General features: G+C 43.2%; 1 protein-coding gene across 3 annotated transcripts in view; it reads left to right on the plus strand.

Moving 5' to 3' along the window:
- CRIM1 (cysteine rich transmembrane BMP regulator 1) overlaps positions 1–22,713 on the plus strand; it is a 189,615-nt gene that overhangs the window by 64,555 nt on the left and 102,347 nt on the right. For 2 of the 3 annotated variants that reach the window (XM_044261765.1, XM_044261764.1), the window contains exons 3-4: positions 19,931–20,173; positions 21,195–21,315. In XM_044261765.1, coding sequence (XP_044117700.1) covers positions 19,931–20,173; positions 21,195–21,315 — 364 coding nt within the window. The remainder of the gene's footprint in view (positions 1–19,930; positions 20,174–21,194; positions 21,316–22,713) is intronic. The other variant, XM_044261767.1, reaches the window with a different exon arrangement.

A 22,713-nucleotide genomic window follows, 5' to 3' on the forward strand; every position in this document is an offset into this window, starting at 1 on the left:
CTGTCATATTTTATACATTAAATATAGTTAACATTTTTTAATTCACAAAGAACTTTAGGATACATTAACAGCTCTGTTTTTAATTCAAATGATAGTCCATATATTACTGTATATTGAAGATACACCTCTTAGTAGGGGGTTCCAGTAAATAGAAGGTGGGAGGGTAAACTTTTTTCTAAGAGGAAAAGAGTGGTGATAAGTGCCATTTGAAATTCTGAGTATCTACAAGACTGTTGGATTCTGGTCAATGTGCCACCTGAGGAGCTTTGCTCCTGGGAACTGCCAGAGTTCATTCTGTCTGCTACCTACTCCTCCTCTGATTCACCCTTAATTAGTTATTTACTCACAAGGAAAGGGAGAGTTCTGTTCTTTTTTTTTTTTTTTTAAAGATTTTATTTATTTATTATTTTAGAGAGAGAAGGCAACAGAGAGGGGGAGTGTCAGGGGGAGTGGCAGACTCCCTGCAGAGCAGGGAGTCTGATGCGGGACTCGATCCCAGGACTTCCGGGATCATGACCTGAGCCGAAGGCAGTCGCTTAACCAACTGAGCCACCCAGGGGCCCCGATAGTTCTGTTCTTGAGGCCATTATGATACTAAAGGTTTGGTTTGTTAGTGACATAACCTACGCTGTGACACCTGAGGCAAAATATTTTAAATAAGACAGTGTAAGTCAGCTTCATGAATTAAATTATCTACTTCTCTTTTGGTTCCTCCCACCAAAATTAATGATGCCATTTTTATTCTTGTGATTTCTTCCTGCAACTCCCTAAGTGCTCATGTTTGATACTTTGGAAATGGTTGTTCTCGCCAGGATCTGCCCTGTTAACTGCTGTGAGTCTTGGGCTAAAATTTGTTCTCTGGATGCTTGTCCATTGTCAGTCTTTGTCACATTTTCTCAGCTTCCTGATTCAATATATCTGCCCCAAAGGACTGGTTACAGAAATACTACAATGCATTAACCAACCTAAGCCTTTTTAAAAAATTTTCTTGCAAGTGAGCATTTAAGCACATAAATAATACACATTATAGACATGATATTTAGAGCACTGTGTTAAGAAAGGAATTGCTTTCATTCTAGAGTATTTTACCACTACGACGATGGGATCTGTTGACTGTCTAAATCAGAGATTCTTGCCTACTTTAGAATGCATTTCAGTACAGTATAGCCCTTTAAAAATTACAAATAAATTGAGGTGGTTTGTTTTCAGAACTGATTCTGAGAATTTCAGTGTACTTCATAAGGTAACCGGTATCATACTGGGGACCTGCACCAGAGTCCATCAAGACTCATCAAACCACATGCCCACCGAAGAGTTTTGATAGAGCACGTTTTTAACTCTAAAATAATTACCTTGCTGATCTGCTGACCTTTGAAAAGTCCATAAAGTTAATTACACCATGAGACACACCCTCTGCTCAGCTGCTTAAGCATTGTATCAATATTACAGGGTTCCTCTGTTAACAAAATCTATGTGGTTGAAGTACAGTATTATAGTAATATGCAGTTCATTGTGTTCAGGCGTTTCTAAAGGAAGGTGATGGCAATAACTACACAGGTATTAAAAAGTTCAAGACCTTTTGCTTTTGTTGTATCGTGAAGATAGGGAGGCTTTGGGAACTTGGTACATTTTTGCATACTTTGGGTTGGTGCTGTCTGACAATTGTGCTAAATTTTTTAGTCCATTGCCCTTGTATCATTTGATTCTTTGACTTTACGTTGTTGTTCTGGTTCTGTGACTTACAAAAAGATCTAAGAACCTTTTGTAAGTATTTTAAGGTCAGCAATTAATGATATGGAGCTACTTACATGCCAGATGTCAGTGTAACCACGTGACATGGATTACTTAAAGCTCTCAACAAACCAGTGAGGTGGAGACATTTATTATCCTCATTTTACAGGTAAGGAAACCGAGGTAGTTAAGTTATCCAGGGTCATAGGCTAGTAGTGAGTGGTAGAACTTAGATAGGTAAGTGGGTAGGTGAGTAGAGAGACAGGTAGACAGGAAAAAAGCAGAGATGTTAACGATTAGTAAGGGGATGTTAGTGAGAGAGATAATTGTTCACTGGCTGCCGGAAATGGTCTAGGCACTTTTTTGGGCAGTGAGAGACAAAGAAACACAAGACTCTAGTCCAGCCCTCGTGGGAACCACATTTGGTCACAGAATGCCAAAATATAAGTAATTAATGATGGAATGTGAACATTTTATAAAATTGATAAATGTATGAAGTCTATAAAAATAGACTAGAGGAAGGAATCAGACTCATGAAGGAGACTGAGGTGAAGGGGTATTTCACAGAGATGACTTCTGTTTGAACACAACTAGAATGCTCTTAGAGGGCAAAGACCATGTATTTCCAATGTTGTGTCTCCAGATCCCTAGCAAAGCACCAGGAGGTTATGAGTGCTCAGTAAATGTTGGACAGATAAAGGGTGGCAGTCAGGCCAGCAAGGTAGAGGTAGGGAAAGAGCATTGGAGGAGGTGCCCTGCTCCTCCCACCCCTTGCCCCGTTGAAAACATGGGAGCAAGTAGGCACGTGTTGTGCTCTTCTGAGGTAGGACTGTGGGTGTGTCATTGAGAAGTGGCATGTTTGGGATTGTGACTGTCTTCCTTTCACCTGGACCGTATCCCCTGATCGGAATAGTCTTTACGTCCAACCTCCTCAGGACACCTGCTTTGAATCCTACCCTTATTTCAAGTTTTGTTTTGTTTTTTTAAGATTTATTATTTATATATTTGACAGAGAGACAGTGAGAGAGGGAACACAAGCAGGGAGAGTGGGAGAGGGAGAAGCATGCCTCCCGGCGAGCAAGGAACCCAATGTGGGGGCTCGATCCCAGGATGTTGGGATCGTGACATGAGTCAAGGCAGCGGATTAATGACTGAGCCACCCAGGCGCCCCTTATTTCAAAGTCTTGATAGAAACCACACTTCCTCCATGAAGCTTTCCCAGCAACTGCCCCTGCAGGTACTTTCCTTTCTCCACAGTCCCAGCATTCTTTGGTCTCTGACACTCATTTGCCACTTAATAACCTATTAGGTCACCTCTTTAATTACCATCTGTTGTTACTTAAATTTTCCTGTGAAAAGGAATTCTTACTGTGAAAGGAATCTCACAAACCATCTGCTCACCTTCCCATTGATAAAGAGGAGCTAGAAGCTCAGAGAGTTAAAAAGAACTGTATGGATCAGATAGCAGTTAGACTAAGTCTGCCCCCAGAGCCTGGTCCTGCTGTCTGGGTGCTCTGCTTTCTCCTGAACTCCACAGTAAGTTTGTGGAGGTGAGGAACCCTGTATCACACCTAGTGTGGACCAGTAGCTGCCCAGAGACATTTGTCAATGAGAGAATGAATGCCACTTTGACTCTCTGACTAATATTAAGATAATGTGGTTCTCAGCTTATAAAATAACATCTAGGGGATGAGAGTAAGACCTCAGCCACTAGTTCTGTTTGTTCAGAAATATTATCAGAAGAGCAACTACTGGACAGTTGTCCTAATTTTTGCCGGGAATACTGTTAAGTATGGTTGGTTGATTGATTAATTAAAATTCACTTGAACAATTCAGTCAGCTTTATATATTTCTGATAGATTAAACTTAGGTTATTTTTAAGTTGTGATTAGAAGTTAGTCTAAATTAATTTCCAATATAAAAAATCATTTTCTTAATAATTTTTGCTTCATAGTGACATAATTAAGGATGGAGATCCCGGAGTGCTCTTAGAATTGCTAAGTGAGAAATCCTTTTCTGACTCAAAAGGAGGCTTACTGGTTACAAACTCTGCTGTCCCCAGCATTCTCATCAGAGAATCAGCCAAGATGAGCCTTCCATATGTGTTCTTAAGGGGTGCCTGGGTGGCTCAGTGGGATAAAGCCTCTGCCTTCGGCTCGGTCATGATCCCAGAGTCCTGGGATCAAGTTTCGCATTGGGCTCTCTGCTCTGCCGGGAGCCTGCTTCCTCCTCCCACTCTCCGCCTGCCTCTCTGCCTGCTTGTGATCTCTTTCTGTCAAATAAATAAATAAAATTTAAAAAAAAAATTGTTTAAAAAAAAATAAATGCATTCTTAAGTCAGCAGTGAGAGAGTTAGGTATGAGGTTTTTGCTAGCTAGGAATAGCCGTGACTGATGCAGGGTTCATTACAGAGAAACCAACACAGTAGACCCTTGTGATTCATTGATTTAACATTCACCAATTCAATTATTCATGAGACAATGACCAGAAGATCTGTGACATGTAGTAATTTGTCATTTGAACCAGGTGTGCCGTGAAGCACCTGTGCCAGGACCAAGTCGCTTGGCGAGTAACAAACCAACTTACCACGTGTGCAGGAAGTTGTGAACGGCTCAGAACTTCTCTGTTCTAAAAGAAAACCAGGAGGAAGAGGAGTCAAGAAGTCCTAGAAAGTAATGGTTCCTTACCAGAAAACAGGAATCTGGGGCAAATTAAAAAGTTGGTGTGCTGTATTTGGAAGTAGATTGAATCTCTGAAATGCCTGGTACAAAAACAAGGAAGAGCAATTCCTAGAAGGGCCTCCGTAAGTGTTCGGCTGGTGTGATACTGCACTTTCTGGAGCGACTGTAACGAGTGGCACATCACCAATTAGTGTATGCACAGACCTCGAGAATTACCTCGTACGGAAATCCAGAGTCTATATTTCCACACACACCCCGCTTTTTGTTGGAGGCCCCAGTAATGACATGTTGACTCAATAGCCTTGAATTACACCATTAATCTTGCAGGTCAGTTGAAATGTCTCAAATCTCCTGTTGCTTAAGGCTTTAAGATCCGGTAGAAGTCCTAGCATATACCCATAACCACTTGTATCAACACTTTTTTATTTATTGCTTTTTCTTTTTAAAGAGAGAGTGAGTGAGAGAGAGAACATGAACAGAGGAGGAGTAGAGGGAGAGAAAGAAGCAGACTGGTGTCTGAGCAGAGAGCCCAGTGTGGGGTTGGATCCCAGGACCCTGGGATCATGACCTGAGCAGAAGGCAGATGCTTAACCGACTGAGCCACCCAGATGCCACATCTTTCTTTTTTTTTTTTTTTTCTTCTTTCTTTTTCGGAAAGGGAGGGAGGAGGGGCTAGGGAGGGAGAGATAAAAAGAATCTTAAACAGGCTCCATGCCCAACATGGGGCGACGTGGGACTCAGTCTCACAACCCTGAGATCATGACCTGAGCCTAAATGAAGAGTTGGCTGCTTAACCAGCTGAGCCACCCAGGTGCCCAAAGAGTCTGTTTTTTTGGTTTTGTTTCTTAAAGATAACAACAACAAAACACCTTAGAATAGAAATTCTCATATAACCAACCTGTAAGTGCCCAATCACTAGAGAAAACCTATGGGATTACTGCTCTCCCTTGTTTAAACCTGACTTTCTTTGAGGCTCCCTTTCCCTCTTCCAAGGTAAGTTTTTATATTCTCAGTAGGAACATGGGTAAAGGATAGTATTAACAAAACCGCTAAATTCTAAAAAGTGGCCTTTGTGAACATACGGATAGCTATGACTTCACTACAGGAAAATAGTAAGAAAAGCAGGAGGGGAAAATGGAGAAGGAATAGAGAAGGCGGACATTCCCCTCATTGGCTGCACAAGGGATCCACAGTTCCTTGGAAAGACTGGGCCAGCAGAACCCTACACTCAGTGTGGGGACAGGTTCTGAATATCACAGGTCACAAGTGTCAGTAGGATTTCAGCCATCACCAGGTGCAGATATCCAGCTAAGTCGTGTCCACTGCAAAACTGAGAAGAGCAGAGAAGCACTGGTGAACATGTGAGGAAGCCGTGGCAGCATGACGGGGTTTTACAGACAGAGAAGTTAATTCTGTTAGAAAGGCTACACCAAGTCAAGATTCTGCAAGCAGATACTCCACTTCCACATGAGGCTTTCTTCTGTCTCGAACACTGAGAGGTACTCTCTGGTATTTATTACCAGCTCCTCTGGTCTTCAAGTTTCTACTTTTCTATGACCTGCCTTCATTTCTGAATCAGCTGCGGGAAATTGTCAGAGGTCTAAATAAACTTCCTGGGGATTGGGTTGTTACAAAGGAACTCTGTCGTATGAGGCCCTGGTGTGTTCCACATGGGAGCTGTCTCCTTCTAGGTCCCCAGTCCCAAGTTCCTTGGTGTGCATACAGATGTCATCCTGGCGAGCCTGCCATCCCTCCCATTCCCAGCATATTTGTTACCTGTGTCTGAGAGGACGAGGCTCTCTGCCTGTGTGGGCAAGTAGCCTATCAGCACCTGAGTGGTGGACAGCACCACAGCTCCCCTGTGGCCAGAGGTTGCTCTCCTGATCTTTCTTATGTACTCCACTTACAAAGGGTTACTTTTGGTTTGGTTTGTGTATTTAACTGATTTCGTAATAAAGGAGCTTTGTAATCAAAATCTTAAGCTAGATTCTGAGCAATTTTAAGTATTGCAGAAACGATGAAAAACGGTTAGGGAAAGATGCAGACTACAGACGGAAGGATGAGAATGTTCATATGACCACATGTCTTGGTGGAACCAATGTAAAATTCCCCAGGAGACCCGGCTTCTGGCCCTGTTTCACCAATCGTTAGCCAAATGAGCCCTTGGGCAAGTCACTTGGCTTTGCTAGACCACTGGTTTTTCCACTTACATGTAAGAATTTCTGGCTAAGAAAAATGTTCCTTTCCTTTGACAGGTACGCATCCTGTAGATAGAACCATTCCCACATTTTTATGCAAGGACAGGCATATTAATTCCTCTACTTTCTTGTAATTAGATCTTCAAATCTTCAGTCCACCTTTATTTTATACTTTAATTGTAGGAAGGATTAGACTGATTTGTTGAAATTAAAACATTTCAAAAGAAGCCTAGGCTTTCTGCTTAAAGTTTGCGTGCAGAGAAAATCTAGGCCCACTGATGACTGAAGGTTCTCTGTATATAGCCTTGCTCAATTATTAAAATATACAACTTATTATAATATCTCTTACTTGGTATTTGATTATTCCATATTTATGGAGTTGATGAATAAATAAGAATCTTTTAACACAAATAAGCAATACAGACAGGTGTTCCTTACACCTACCTGTATAACTCATTGGAGTGTCTTTCAAGTGATTCTTCAGGAAGCTTTATTTACTTTGATTCTCTGAAGGGAAGTGTACTTCCCTATTTACACAGTTTATTTTCTTAGAAAAATTATTGTATAGGTGTCTAGTCCTTGCTTTATATGTCCATTCTCCTCTTCTTTGACAGATACAAAATTTTGGCTACAGATACGGCCACCCAGAATAAAGACTACATTTATCAGACTTCCCTGCAGGTAGACGTGACCATGTGACTAAGCCCAGGCCCTGTGAAGGGAGCAGAAGCCGTAATGCAGCTTTGCGCACAGTATATCACTTAGGAGTTGTGCCCTTCATCTTGCATTTTCCTCTCTTTACACTGGTTGGAAGACTAGATGGACAAGGGCTACAAGTAGGTCTTGAGCAAAAAAAAAAAAAGAAAGGAACTTAGATCCCTAGCAATTTTGACTTAGATCCCTAGTCCCCATAAGACACGTAATGTTAAATAACATGACATTCTTACTCCAAATTATCACAAATTCCCAATTATTGGGGTGTGAATTTGCAGGAGTTGATTCATCATATACTATTTTGTTCCCTTTAATTCATTCTGGTTAGACTTATTTGTAGAGTCATTATGTCCTTTGCTGTATTTGAAAATAGTTGGAAACTACGTTGTACCCTTGAAACATGGGGGTGGCTGCACTGAGCACTGTGTTCAGTGGCAACAGCCCTCTCCTCTCCATGCCATCTGACACAGATGTCCGAACCATGTGCCTGCTTTTTCCTAGAGCGCCTCTGTGAATTTTATCTCGGGTCTGAGATGGTAGTTCCATGGGGTCTGCTATTTGATGTAGAAGATGATGGGGTGGGGGGCACCTGGGTGGTTTGATTTTGGCTCAGGTCATGAATCAGGGTCATGAGGTCAAGCCCCCCGGGGAGCCCCCATCAGGCTTAAGATGCTCTCTCTCTCCCTCTGCCCTCCCCACCCCAACTTGCACACGTACAAGCAAGCACTCTTTGGGGGAAAAAATGTAGAAGAGGATGAGATTGGCTGGGACCTCTGTTGTTCAGACCCATCAGGTTCCTCAAGCATGTCACTGTCCTTTTATACCTAGAGCCAGCTCCAGCATCTCTCTACAGAGAGAGCAAGAGAGCCACAGCTGTGCCTGGCGGGGAAGATAGATGGTGGTTGAGCTTATAAGAGATGAAAATTTTTCAAATAGACATGGCCTAAAGTGGCAGTTCTTAAATCATAATACCTGACCAGCAGCATCAGTAACCTGTGACTTTGTTAGCAATGTACATTCTCGGGCTTTAGCTGAGACCAACTAACTCAGCAACTCTGGAGGGAAGGTTCACAGTCTGTGCTTTAAAAAGCTGTCCGGCACACTCAAGTGAGAACCCCTGTTCAAAAGTATATCGGAAAGCCCGAGAGTGGTAGTTACAGTGGCCATATCCTGATGGGGGCATAGACTCTAGAAAAACTTTGGCTAGAGGAGACAACCAGGTGGGCAATGAAGTAGGAGACACTCTTCAGAGAGAGGAGTAAGAATGAGTGGGGTTCATTCACATCATGCCCCTGAGAGGATCCTAATCCTGCACTCCTTCCTGCATTTGGTACCCAGAGCCTCTCTGGCTTCTGCTTCTTGGTTCAGGCGTTTCGTGAGGCAGAGGTGGAGAATTGCCTTTATATCGCTCTGTGCACAGACTGTGATTCTTAAATCGCTGATATTTTTGAGTGGAAGAGGTGCCATAAACTAACTCATGCTGACTACAATGAATAAGGAGGCCTCTTCAGCCGCCACCTACCTGTCAGCTCGGCAGGCTGAACCTGCCCTTGCCCTGGAAGAGGGTTTTGAGCCAGGCGCCAAGCCCTTTAATAGCTATGAGGGGGAAAAAGTAGAATTTCCATGTAAGGGCTACCAAGAATATAAGTGCCTATTTAATAAATTATTTTTTGAAATGCCTTTTCCATTTTGGTAGTTAAAGTTTGAAAAATGTTTGGAGTACTATAATTATCATTTCTGGGAAAAAATACACATTGCAGTATTTTTGTTTTCGCTGCAGGTCAAGTTGTCGTTCAGGATGGAAAGTAAACACGTCCCTTTGCTCAGCTGCAGCTCACATATTTGTAGTCTCTGCGTGCCCTCTTGGCGGCCGTGGTAGATGAGGGTTTACGCCGTGGGTACACAAAAAATACAAAGACGGCATAGAAACGTGGGGCCCTTTCAGGGGCTTGGCCCAGCACAAGGCTGATTAGGAGTTGGGGGCTGGAGCCCAAGGAACGGTCAGGAGGGTGGGGAGGCCTTCAGAGAAAGAGTTGTGGGAAGAGAATGAGGCTGTTCTGGGAGGTGCTGACCACCGGAGGCCGTCTGCAAGAATGAAGCATTTTCTCACCCGGAGGACCTTTAGTGATGTGGGTATAAATGTTGGGGCGGGGGGCGCGGCCATTGTGACCATTATATTACGTCTTGGCTAGAGATACATCAGTTTGATTATTTGGTGAGCCGGACCCATCAGCACATCTTGAATGCACAGATAGCTGGGGAGGAATCTCCAGGGAAAACTGCCTGTACAGGGCGGCTTCATTCTTTCTCTCCAGACAGAGCAGAGACTGTTCTCTCAAAAAAGTGGCGCATATATATATATATATATACACACACACACACACACACACATATACATATACATACACACACACATATATATGGAATAAAGAAAGTAATAGAAGCTGACAGAGAACCAGGACTTGAGTAAAATTTCCAGTGTCCAAAGATGACTGTGTGGAGCATTCTAAGGATATGTGCTTGTGGAGGTATAGATGGGTGTGTGTGTATGTGTGTGGGTGGGTGTGCACGCGTGTGTGTTAGAATCAGCTTCATCGTTATCAAAAAGAGCACACAGGATGATCACTTCCATGTCCCAGGCATTGGGTGGAGCATTAGGTTTAAAACAGACTTGAGAGAAGTGAGCCAACGTGAGGGCCTAGGGTAGTGCCTGTGTGTGTGTGTCTGTGTGTGTGTCTGTGTGTGTGTGCGCGCACGCATGTGTGTGCATGTGTACACACACATCACATGTATATGTTTAACATGAAATGTTTTCTATTTATATAGCATATATATTACATACTTATGTAATATAAAAGCATGTGTATATTCTTTTAATCTCCAAAGCATTTTTGTAGAATAAGTATTGTGCCCCATTGAACACACACATATACTGAGTATTCTGAGGTCATTCTGACTCCAAGCCTAGACTTTTTGTAGTAACTGATGATGACGACGATAAGAGTGATTCTTATCATGCCAGGGAGAGGACTATTTGCAATATATATATTGTCTTGCTTAACTCTTACCACAACCCTGAGGAAACTTTGACACAGACAGGTGTCAGGAAACTTGTCCAAGATCACACAGCTAGTTGTGGAAGAGCCAAGATTTGAACATAGTTTTTTTCTGGCTCTCAAATCTTGGTAGTAAGCTGGTAGGTAGACTGATTGCCATACAAGAAAGGTAAAAAGTATCTAATAAGTAACCTCTGCTCAATGGCAAGCAAGTGGTATAAACAAGTATTTTATCTTAAGTAAAACAAAGAAGGGAGGAAAAGAAAGTGGAAATAAACAGCCAGAATAATTTTTTCAAAAATCTACTTCTGTAGATTTTTGGATTCTGTAGATTTTGGATCATGTTTTTTTTTTCCCCCAGAATGTGTAAACTGTCATGCGAACTACCAATTGAATAGTTAAATAGCCTGCTGTTCTTTATTTGCAGCTGCTGTTGTCAGCAGAGACAAAACAGCAGCAATATTCTGCAGTACTCTCTACCTGTCCTTTACTTGTGCTGCTCTGTGCCTGCCTTATTCTTGATAGATCTATTTTATTTTATTTTTTGAGAGAAAGCATGAGTGAGTTAGGAGGGGGAGGGCAGAGGGAGAGAGAGACTCTCCAGCAGGCTCCATACCCAGTGTGGGGCTTGATGCCGGGCTCGGTCTCACCACCCTGAGATCATGACCCCAGCTGAAGTCAAGAAGAGTCAGATGCTCAAGGTACTGAGACACCAGCTGCCCCTCTTGATACATTGTTTGTTCCCATAAGTATAGTCACTTCCAGGAACTTCTGAAGACCTCCAATCATATAATCACATAATATTCTCTGGAGTCCTTCTAAAGACATTTGAAACCCCAAATCCCTGGGACTCGGGAATTTATTGACAATATTACCAACACCCTTGGTTTTCTGTTCTTTGTTTCTTAGTCTCATAAGATTGCATTTTTCTAATGTACTACTAAAACTCTACATTGTTAACAAATCCACAAATCCTGGACTTTTAAAAGAAAAAGACTGGCTCCTCCTTTAACTCAACAATTATTGTTGGTCCTCCTCGAAGGAGCAGAGGCCTGGAGTCCTTGGTTGCCTTGGAAGGGCTCACAGAACTCCTGGCTAGGCGCCATCCACAGAGGGCACCCACAACACCAGCCCCCCATTTCACAGAGGAGGAATGCCAGACTCTTCCTTCTCTCATCTTATAAATCTTATGTTATGTTTTTCCAAATCTGTATCATGATTACAAATCTGTATCATGATCACACATGTAATCATGGAGGAAATCTTGAAGTATAGAAAGCAGGCTACACAAAGTCAGAGCCACTGTGCAAGATAGAGGCTTTGTTTGTATCCCGGAATGGATGTTGCCTTCCGTTTAAACATCCCCCTGGGGAGTTCTTCATTTCTAATGTTTATGCTTCTATGATGTTTTCAAACTGTTAGGAAGATTCCTCTTAAGATGGTGCTGAACCAACTACACAAATTTAGTTCATTTAAGTTTTCCTCATTAGTCATTTTCCCATTCTCTGATAATTTTCATTTCTTCTCTGTGGGTTTGTGTTTATGGCAAAAAGGGGACGAGATATTCAGAGAAGTTTATTAGGTAAAATTAGTCTTTTTGAAAGCCATCTTCAGTTCTTTGTACATTTATCCAAACCATCCTGAGGTTTTATTTTATTGCCAGTTTTCAAAAAAAAAAATGTCATTGTTACATTTTGAAAACAAGTTACTCTGTATGAATATATAAATTGAATTATATAAGTGGCAGATCCCTCTGGAAGTAAATTGAATACATGTTCCTGGTGTGAATTAACAGATGATGAAATAAAATGTCTTTGGACTCAGAATTCTAATAACCTTTGGTAAACTGTGATTTAAAATTCGATAGAATGTATACAGGCCATGTTTGGGATCTAGCTCTTTACTCCCTACCCTCTCGGCTATTTTCACTCTTCCCGGGGAGCTCTCCTCTTTTCCAGGAAGATTCCAGAGAACTCATTGATTCAGGTTTCCTGACAATTAAAGCAGCCTCGAATCCCCTGGGAGTGTGGGATATTGGTGGGGAGAAGTGCCTAGAACACTGGACCAACTTTAGAGAAGTTGGGAGACTTCACAAAATCCTGATACCAGTGGCCCACTTCCAGTAGATGTACTTGGTCTGGGTTGTAGTCTTGTGCTCTGGACTGTTAAAGCTCCCCAGAGAGTCTCTTGTGCTGCCAGGGTGCAGAATCACTCTTGTAGCCCTGTGGTTCTCAGACTGCCCTGTGTCAGAGAACCACACAGAGGGCTTCTTGGGGTAGATTTCTGGGCCCCTCCCCCTGAGTGTCTAATCCTATAGGTCTGCTCTGGGGCCTTAGAATTTGCACTTCTAGCATATCCCCAAGAGAGTCCGATGTTCCTGCCCATGACCCACTGTTTGAGAACCACTACTCAAGACAGCTGAATCACGGGGAAATCTTGCTAAAGTGCAGTTTCTGATTCATTAGGTCTGGCCCAAGGGTCTGGGTCTTTACAGCCCCAACATGATGCTGCTGGTCCAGGGGCCAACTACCCTTTGAGTAGCAAAACTCTAATCTAAAGCATTATTTTCAACTCAGTTCAGTTAGATCCTGGTTAGACAAGATGTGTGGTCTGGGAGATTCCTGGAGGTAGCATGGGTCTCAGCATAGAGCTTGGGCCATTCAGTGGCAGGTAGAAATCCGGAGGGCTCATTGCTTCTTGGGCACATAGCCAGCTGCCATTTGACAGGATGTTTGAACATGCCCTTGGCAAAGCTCTGTTGTCAATAGGGACCTTCATTGTAAAGATTCCCAGTTTGCTCAGAGGAGTAACACAGTAATTCTCAGCTCTAATCACACAATAGAATCACCCAGGGAGCTATTAAAATAAATATTTTAATTCCCAGGGCCCTCCCCTAGAAATTCGGACGGAATTGATTTAAGGTGGCATCTAGACAGTGGTATTCTTAAAAGCTTGATAAGTGATTCTCATGGACAGCCAGCATGAGAACCACTGAAGTATCTCGTGTTGCAGTTTTACAGATAATTTAATTTTTTCTTTATATTTGGTTAATTTATATTCTACTGTGATGCAAACTAACTTTATTAGATAATGAAAGAGTTTAATTTGGCACTTTTAAGAAACTGCCAAGAAAAGGGCATATGTAGATTCCCTCACTGTTAAATCCTAAATTCAGAGTAAAAGAGAGTGCTGGGAAAGTACAGCTGGTGTTTCTGAACAAGCTGAAATATGAAATATTTCTGGGACTGTATCAACAAGCCTAATTTTTTCCCCTCGGGGTTATGATTGTGTGGAACAAGTCTTCACTGCGAAGCTTGCCAAAAAAGGTTATGATAAAATCATGGAATGTGAATGAAGAGAATTCACAGTGTAACTTTAAAGGAGTCAGTCTCTAAATTTAAAAATGTAGGGATGACATACGTCTTACATTTGTAATAGAAGTATTCAGAACAAAATAGTGCTGGATACAAAAAAGCTCCACCTTTTATCAGGCAGCGTGTGTAAGGCCAAGGAGCAAATGAGTTTGGGAGCATGGCCACCAGAAAGTGTGGAGGACAGTACCAAAGACCCTGAACCTCTCTGTCTGTGCAAGTAAATTTGCATCTCTATATGTGAGTAAAAGTGTAGCCATTGACTAAATATACAAGTACCAGGAAAGCTGATGAGGAAAGGTGAAGTTCCTTTTGCTTTTGGCATTGTGGACCAGTGGGAAGATTGTAGGCTTTAGAGGCTCTGTCACTTGCTTTGTGACCTTGGCCAGGCTTCTTAACCTCTCTGTGCCCAGGCTCCTCATCTGCCAGGTAGACAAAAAGGTGTTCTCTCTGTTCCCATGGGAGTATGAAAGAGGGGTGAGAAAAGGAGAGGCGTGGTACCCCACGCATAGAAGGTGCCCCGTCAATCAAGATCGCTTTCATTTGGCTAGCCCAGTCCTGACAACCGAATCCTTAATAAGAAACGTCTGTCAAAAGCCTCCTCTTGTAAGTCTTTATCGGTATTTTCTACTGGTGAATTACACCAGTGTAGATTTCTTCTTAATAATTGTGAGGTGTAATTTTGGAGAGTTCTTGCCTTAACACCTTGATTCTTGCTGGTCCCTGCATCTGAGACACTCCGGGCCTGCTACTCGCCTGCCTTCTCTTTTCCTTTGTTCAGGCCTCCGTGCAGGTACTGGCCTCGCCCACCTGCTGCACCCGCTTTGCTGATTCTGCTTCGGGCATTTGTCTCCACCTGGCAGCACACTGTGTCACTCTTGGTCTATTGTCTCGCTCCAGAATTGTGAATCTAGGAGGGCAAGGACTTGGTTTTATTCCCTGCTCGAAGCTCTGTGCCCAGGAACTCCTGGCACATGGAAGTCCTTCAGTAAACATTTGTCAGATGAATGAGTGAGAGTGGGATTAGAGGATCTCTCGGACTGCGCCTCAGCTGGTACCTCGAGGAGATTTGCCTCCCACAGACTCCCAAGTGGCTCCTGCAGTCCCCTCGTGATGCCATGGCTGCTCCAAGATTTCCGGTTCTGAGGGAACGAGATTACCAAAGTGATGTGTAGGGGAAACAGTGGTCCCAGGCTCCTTCTTCTTAACTCTGTACTCTGCCTTCTCAGTTCTGTGATATCAGGTCTGATTCAAACTTGGTGTCCCTTGAAATACCTCTGTGGTTGGAACTCCCAAAGACTGTGTCCGAGTGACCATGCACTGCCTGCATGGTGTTTGTGTGTGTGAGACTCAGGAATAGGTGTCAGGGAAAGGACCCGCGAGCCCTCAGCAGATTGGACTCTGGAGTTAGTTACCTGTCTAGATTTCAGTTGTCTGTTTCATGCTGCCTGTTTTCCATTTCATTTTAAGTGATATTTTAAGAGCCTTTGAAAGAGGAGGAAGGCTTCAGGGTCAGATGTGTGGGACTCTGCAAAAATCAGATAGAGTGAGAATCTGGCAGTATAATGTTTTTCTCTCTTTTTTTTTCCTTCCCTCCTCCCATCTAGCAGTTTTTGTTTCAACTTTGGTTTTATTTATATCTGTGTTTAAGCAGAAAATCTTGAATGCGATTGCTACTTGTAGATCATGATTGTACTTTCCCTGTTGACCTATGGACCTGGAGAAGATCTACAATGAGCCAACATGTGGTCACACAGGTTCAAGTGACTAAGATTGATACACACTTTAATGTAAAATCATTCTAATATGGGGTGACCCTGTCAGTATTTTAAGGGCTAACCTCTTAAAGGAAGATAATTAATATGATGAAAGAAGCTGTTTTCTCTCAGTGACCCCTGTTACAAGTGATACTTTCACTTTAATCTTTCTATATCTGGGGCAGTTTTTGTTCTTTTTTTTAAGATGCCAGTTGCAAAGCGTTGCCAAGGCAACCAGACTGAAAATCTTGTTAATTAACTTAACTATTATATATAGATTTGTTAGACTCTATAGGGTAAGAGTCAGGAGAGACTTCTTTTCAAATGGATGAAATTTAAAATTCAGAGGTAATATCAGAAAAACCTTCTAAATGAGGGGAAATACATGGTGTTCTCATTTTCTTCATGGAAGAGAGATAGAATGGAGGCATAGATGAATAAATGAAATCCATAGGATGAATTAATTTAGAAATGGGGCTGAGAAAAGAAGTATCAGAAAGACACTTCCTGATGCTATGGTAACCATAGTTGGGTGTAAGCCACAGGTGAAAACGGGTGGGGGAGGGTGCTGGTGAGGAGGGCTTTTGGGTAATCCATCAAGACTCAGAAAAGGGTTGAAAGAAGAGAAAAGCCAAGAATGTTAACAACTACAAAAATAAAAAGAAAGATACAAATCTTAGAAATCTAGATTCTTCGAAAGCATCATTTTACAACTTGCCAAGTCAGTATAATAGGCTTGAATCTTACGCCTGCTAGTCATGGAGTTAAGAACACAACCTTAAAAATTTAGAGTAAAATCTGTTAGAAATACAAGAAGTTATTGGTTCATAGTGGATGACTTTAACAGATCCTTCTTGCAAATCAAATAAAAAGGAGGAGATGTAAGTGATCTGAATGTCATAGTAAAGCTTGATTGAATAGATTTGCAGGTTTACATCCAATAAACAGAGAATACATGTTCTTTTCAAATACCACATATTTTAAAGTTGACCTTAGACCACATGTGTACACACTTGTGCCAAAACACACACATACACACAAACACAAGCTTAAGAAATTAATGGAAGTAGAAAATTGTATGGCCTACATTCTCTGCAACAAGGCAATAAAACTAAAAATTAAAATCAAGAGGAAAGCCAGAAATACTTATGCAGAACTTTAGTAGCATGTTTCTATAAAGTCTTTAGTTAAGGAGGGAATCAGAGTCGAATTATAGATTATTTAGAAATGAGTTACATTGGGCTGCCTGGGTGGCTCAGTGGGTTAAGCCTCTGCCTTCAGCTCAGGTCATGATTTCAGTGTCCTGGGATCAAGTCCTGCATCAGGCTCTCTGCTAGGCAGGGAGCCTGCTTCCTCCTCTCTCTCTCTCTACTTATGATCTCTCTCTGTCAAATAAATAAAATCTTAAAAAAAAAATAAGTTACATTGAGAGTAATGCATATCCAAAAATCAGAATATAACAAAGCAATATTTGGCCTAAAGTATTAAAATCACAATTAAAATTATTTGCATTTCTTAGAAAATAGAGGAAATAGAAGAGAACCAAGCAGTAGAGAAAAGTCAGTGAAATGATCTGGAAGATGAAGAAGGAAGAGATTCAAAAACTAACAGAACAAATGAACACATAAACTACAAAAAAAATGGTCATACAACCTGAAATGAATTTGAAAATCTATAAATTAGGTCTAGATAAATTAGACACTTAGCAACTTCAGTACAGATGACTCTAAAAGAGTAGAATGCCTAAAATCTAATAAATCTGTCCCTTCTTCCTTTAACAAAAATACTGAGTTCTGATAGTTTCACAGGTAGGTTGTATGAAAACATCAAAAAATGGATAATTCTTATGTTATTTAGACTGTTTTATAGCAGAGTAAGGTAGAATGATAAAAAGCTCTTTGAACAATTTAGCGTAACTTGGGAACTAAGCCTGGATAAGGGCAGCACACATGTGTGCACGCGCGCGCCCCAAAGAGCTACCGGTGACTATTAGTCAAGCTTATGAATTTAAAGTCAAATCCAGCTGGATCTTTAGAAAGAGCCTTTAAGAAAGCAAGGATAACTTTAAAATAGCTAATTGATTATAAAATAAATTAAAGGGAAAACCAGTACAATCATCTTGAGAAAAATTGAAAAAGCACTTAATAAGACCTAACCTTCATTTTTAACATTCCTAAATCCCTTCAGACCAGTGGTTCAGACTGTGTCTATATACCTTACCCCAATTGTATTACAAAGGTGCTTCTTAAGAGGTAAATAAATCTCTCAAAGTTCAAACTGCAAAACACATCAGTAGGTGAAAACATTGAGACCATGAAGTATAAAGAGCAGAATAATTGGGAAGATGTAATATGGTAGGTTATGATGAAAGCACGTTCTATGAAGCATGAAAAGTCCGATTATACATACCAGATACTTTGCAGGATAAGAGTGTAATAGAATGTGATACAGAATAAGTTAATTGCAGCGTATTAACAAGAGTAGGAATTAAGTGCTATTTGTAGTTACATTCACGGAGCTCTCACTATGAGACCATGTGTTTGGGTTTGCCGATAAGCCATCCCCTGAAGGTACTTCACACACTCCGTCTCCATCAGTCCCCATGAGGTTAAGATTCACTTTCTGCTCATCAGCTCTTTGATTTGTTCTGTCCACACTGATGGATATCCAAGAGTGGGATTTCTCTTGTGTTCTCTTTGCAAGGCAGTTGCTTGGGGTTACCTTAGGAAAATGGGCTCTATGCATTCTCTGTATATCCTACTGCAGCCACACTGGCCTCCCTTCTCCTCCTGGGACACACAGGGGTGCATTAGCTGTGCATTCTGCTGGGACGCTCTTCTCCCATGGCCTACCCTCTCCATTGTTCAAGTCTTTGTTTAAACACTGCCTTCTCATTGATGCCTGTTGTAACCAGATTGCAACTGTCCCCCCATTTCCATGCACTCAGATTCCCCTTTGCTCCATTCCATTTTTTCCCCATGGCACGGACACCCTCTGCTATGACACAGTTTGCTCATTTATGATGTTTGTTCTTTACTTGGTATTTCTCTCCACTGTGCTATGAATTATACCAGAGCAGGAACCCATGCTTGTTCTCTTCATGGTGCCTCCCATGGTGCTAGAACAGCAGGTGCTAATAATTATTTTTTAATGAATTTACTAGAACTGTGAGTGTGAAGGCTTTCCTACAGTGTACTTTGATTAGCCAGGAAGTAGACGAGGTAGACAGTCAGTGGAATGAATGATACAACAGTCAAGGCAGGAGTGACCTGAGGAAGACTTGGTTTTGGAAATAGGTCTACCTTTGTAAAGGGAGGAGCCGAGTGAGCTGGAAGTGAGGAGGCCTGGATTCTTGTTTTCCTTTTACCACTGACCACAGGCAGATCACTTGAACTCTTGTGCTCCCGGTTCTGTGTCTACAAAACAGACCAGTTTCTTGTTTAGAAGACCAAGACTAGGTGATCTGGCTCTGACTTTGCTTTTGTGATTCTGTATGGGTTTCACTGTAGGAAACACAGAGCTGATGATAACATACCCCAATACCACATGGCATCATTTTCACCCAGTGTTTTCTGAACTTCCCTCATCTGCCCCAGAGATCGTGAGACCATGATGATGTGCTTTCAGTTCGTTTCAGCCTTTTTCTCAAGGGCATGATGTTGGTATAGGTTTCTTAAAAACTTGAACGGAGAGACTCCACTATGGACTGGGACTCCAGAAGCTAGGGCTTTGCTCGATTTTTCTTACCTTTTAAAATGGCAGTGCAGCCGTGGTCAGTACAGAATACCGAAGAAAGGAGAGAGGGGCATTTGATGGATCGCTGCTAGAGATAGACAAGGCCAGATGGTGTTCAGGGAGATTACAGCTCATTCTCCATCTTGCTGAGCTTCCACATCGTAGAATCCTGTGATCTGAATAAGTTCATCTCTTTAAAATTCAGGGCTCAGAGATGGAGGTCTTTCATGTTGATTGTCACATACCTTGTCCCCAGTCCCTGAAGTAGCCAGGATTTTTTCCTGGGTCCGTTTCAGGGTTTTAAACATACACTGTTTTCAAAGAGCAGCCCTTGAAACTCCTTTTAAATTCAAAGATCTTCAGGTGAGTCAGTGCTGGAGCCCAGTTCCCAGATTCTGCACATCATGCAGGCACCTGCCGGAGCCACTCTTGATCTGGTCCAAGCACTGGACGAGGAGTGTTCAGCACTGGTGAGCACAAAGGTGGAGGTCACTGCAGCCTCACACTCCCGTTGTTGTGAGTGGATCTCGGGGGAGATCTTCACAGTTGGCTACGCTGGTTTCTACCAGAGTTCTTTCTCTCCCCTTCTCTTCATTCCATGAATAGATCCTCAGGACTGCGTGCTCATGACGCCAGTGCCCCACGCTGCCCTCCGGGCATGTGCTAAATTCTTTCTCTCCCATTTAGAAGAGAAGCCAGATTGCTCCAAGGCCCGCTGTGAAGTCCAGTTCTCTCCACGGTGTCCTGAAGATTCCGTTCTGATCGAGGGCTATGCTCCCCCCGGGGAGTGCTGCCCCTTACCCAGCCGCTGCGTGTGCGACCCCGCGGGCTGCCTGCGCAAAGTCTGCCAGCCGGGATACCTGAACATTCTAGTGTCCAAAGCCTCAGGGAAGCCGGGACAGTGTTGTGACCTCTATGAGTGCAAACCAGGTACGCGCGGGCATCGCCTCCGCAGCCTCGCGGCTTCGCGTCGCAGGGTCGCAGCCCCCTCTGCTGCTGCCAGCCTCCCGGGGAAGATGGGCACACCTGCCACTTCGGGTCCTGGCAGCCTGACGTCTGGCCTTCCAGTCAGAGAGCCAGAGTGATCATCCACTAGTACACGTGGCCTGCACATAGGGAACATCTTTGTTTCTTCTTTCTCTCTTCCTTCTAAGTGTGCTTGACGGGGAAAGCAGGCTTAACAATTTTGGTTCTCCAGCTTCGTGCTTCATTCCCCCAGAGTGGATCAGAGCCGTAACTTGTAGATGTATCGATCACCTTATTACACTTAAAGACAATCATCGTATGTAAACAGTGGGTTATGTTTGGCTAAGTAAAGGCATCAGAAAGCCAGATGTGTCGTCCTGAGCTTCTCGGCCCCAGTCTTTCCCCTGCCAGCTCCCCACCGCCCTCCGCTGACTTCATAGCCTGTGCTGACTTCTTAGACCATTTTCTCACCTTCGCTATACTTGGTTTGTTGTCCTGTCCCAGCTATCTCTTGCTTTATATTATTTCTAACATCCTTGTTCTTGTGGCATTTCTAATATGGTCTGTGAACAGGGCTAGGCGATAGTGATTTTCCTCTTTGCAAGTTTCTAACCGTTGGTCAGAGTGGTTTTTTCCCTGACTGCTAGATAAATCCCTCAAGCCAAACAGTCCGTTGTCTGTCTCTTCCACAAGAAGCGCCTCTGGCTGGCTGGCTCTCTCCAGCCACGTAACAGCCACTGGTGTCACTCTCCCCCTATGTCTCATCCTCATCCCGTAGACGTCTGGTAACCTGCCTTGCCAGCACTGATCCAGGACATACTGCAATTCTCTACTCTTGCCTGAAATTAAAATGGCATTGCTAGGAGAGGGTTCTGGGACGCAGGGAACCTGCAGCCCTTTCTTTTCAAAGGGTCAGTGTTTCATGTTGGGACTAAAAATGCAAGTAAATGTAACAGTAAATGGTGCCTCTGTTTGCCCCTCTCAGTTTTCAGCGTGGACTGCAGCACTGTGGAGTGCCCCTCCGTTCAGCAGGCCGTGTGCCCTCTGGACAGCTACGAGACTCAAGTCCGACTCACAGCGGACGGTTGCTGCACCCTGCCAACAAGGTTGGTTTGTCATCGGTTTCTCAGCTTCTCTCCTCGGTCTTGTGTGTCAGCACAGTTGCAGGCATGCAGTTTGTTTCCCCTTGGTATCAGGGAAACAAGCCTAAAATTCTCCTGTTTCTGGGGAGAAATTGGAACTGTTAGTATGACTTGGTATTCACATGTATTGTTCCTTGGATCAAAGCGAAGTGTCATGAGGTTACGTTACTAAGCTTTCCAGATTCTGCATTATCGGGGTGCCTGCGCACTTCCGCAGGCTGGGAACGACACAGGCAAACACGTCCCCCAGCAGCATGCAGTCAGGGAAGCACTGAGGTGTGGGCTCCAGGCACGGCGTTTGACCCTCCGCAGTGACTCTGACAGGTGCTTTACCATTGTGTCCAGTAGAATGAAACACTGCCTGCCCCACAGAACTGCTCCCCATGGGTCCTTAACGTTTGCAATCACACATCTACACACACGTGTTATTTGCTGAGGCAAAGAGGAGTCTGAATTCTTTTGATGCCTTCTGGGAATGAACACAGCTCTCTTTGGCTTGATGGGGGGAAAAGTTGCTGTCATTTTAGTCACAGTAGCAGGACACTGTGCACTTAGCCCAGCAGGACCAGGCTCACTTCAGAGCATGAAGTCTCCAGGTCTTGTCCTTGACAGTCTTCAGAGCACCACTGTGGAGCTGGCCCTTTGTGCTTGGCTTTGTGCTTGGAAACATGGAGTTTATTTTCTGTTTCTCCTGCTAAGATGCCCTCCCCTCTTCCCTGCCGCGACCTCTCCTCCATCTTTCCCAGGCCACTAAGACATCGTTTTTGACTAAGTTCATTTCTTTCTACTCTGCTCTACATTTAATTTCCACGGTTGGAAGGGTGCCTTCTTTTGCCCCCTTTCTAACGTCTGTCCCAGTCCCAGTCCCAGTCCAGTGGCAGGCACTTCCCATCTGTGTGTGTCGCAGGAGTAGTTGCGATTTTACAAATGGCCTGTCAAGATAGGAATATGTATGGTCTGTAGGGAAGTGCCAGTTATGGAGTAGACATCCAGAGTGTGTTCTGATCATTACTCTTCTTCTCTTCAGATACATTAGTTTTCCCCTACCCTTTCTACCCTTTCTCCTGTCAGAAGCTCTAGAGTTTCTCAGATGTGTTTTACACCACTTGTCGTATCCTTTATACTGTATCATAAAGTAGGCACAAAGATTTTCGTGAAGGTAACCTACCAAATGGCGCAGCCCCTTCTTGTGACATTCCAGTGTGGTAACGTATCTGAAGATGCTTGGGAAGGGTGAAGCACTGTGCAGGCCTAAGAATCACCAGTCAGTAATGGAGGACCAGGGAGTGCTACTAACAGTAACAGATGTCCCTTCAAGGTCTTCATGAAAAGGAAGGTGGCACATTACATTACAGAACCTAA

This window comes from Neovison vison, chromosome 8 (assembly GCF_020171115.1).
Source record: "Neovison vison isolate M4711 chromosome 8, ASM_NN_V1, whole genome shotgun sequence".
NCBI lineage: Eukaryota > Metazoa > Chordata > Mammalia > Carnivora > Mustelidae > Neogale > Neogale vison.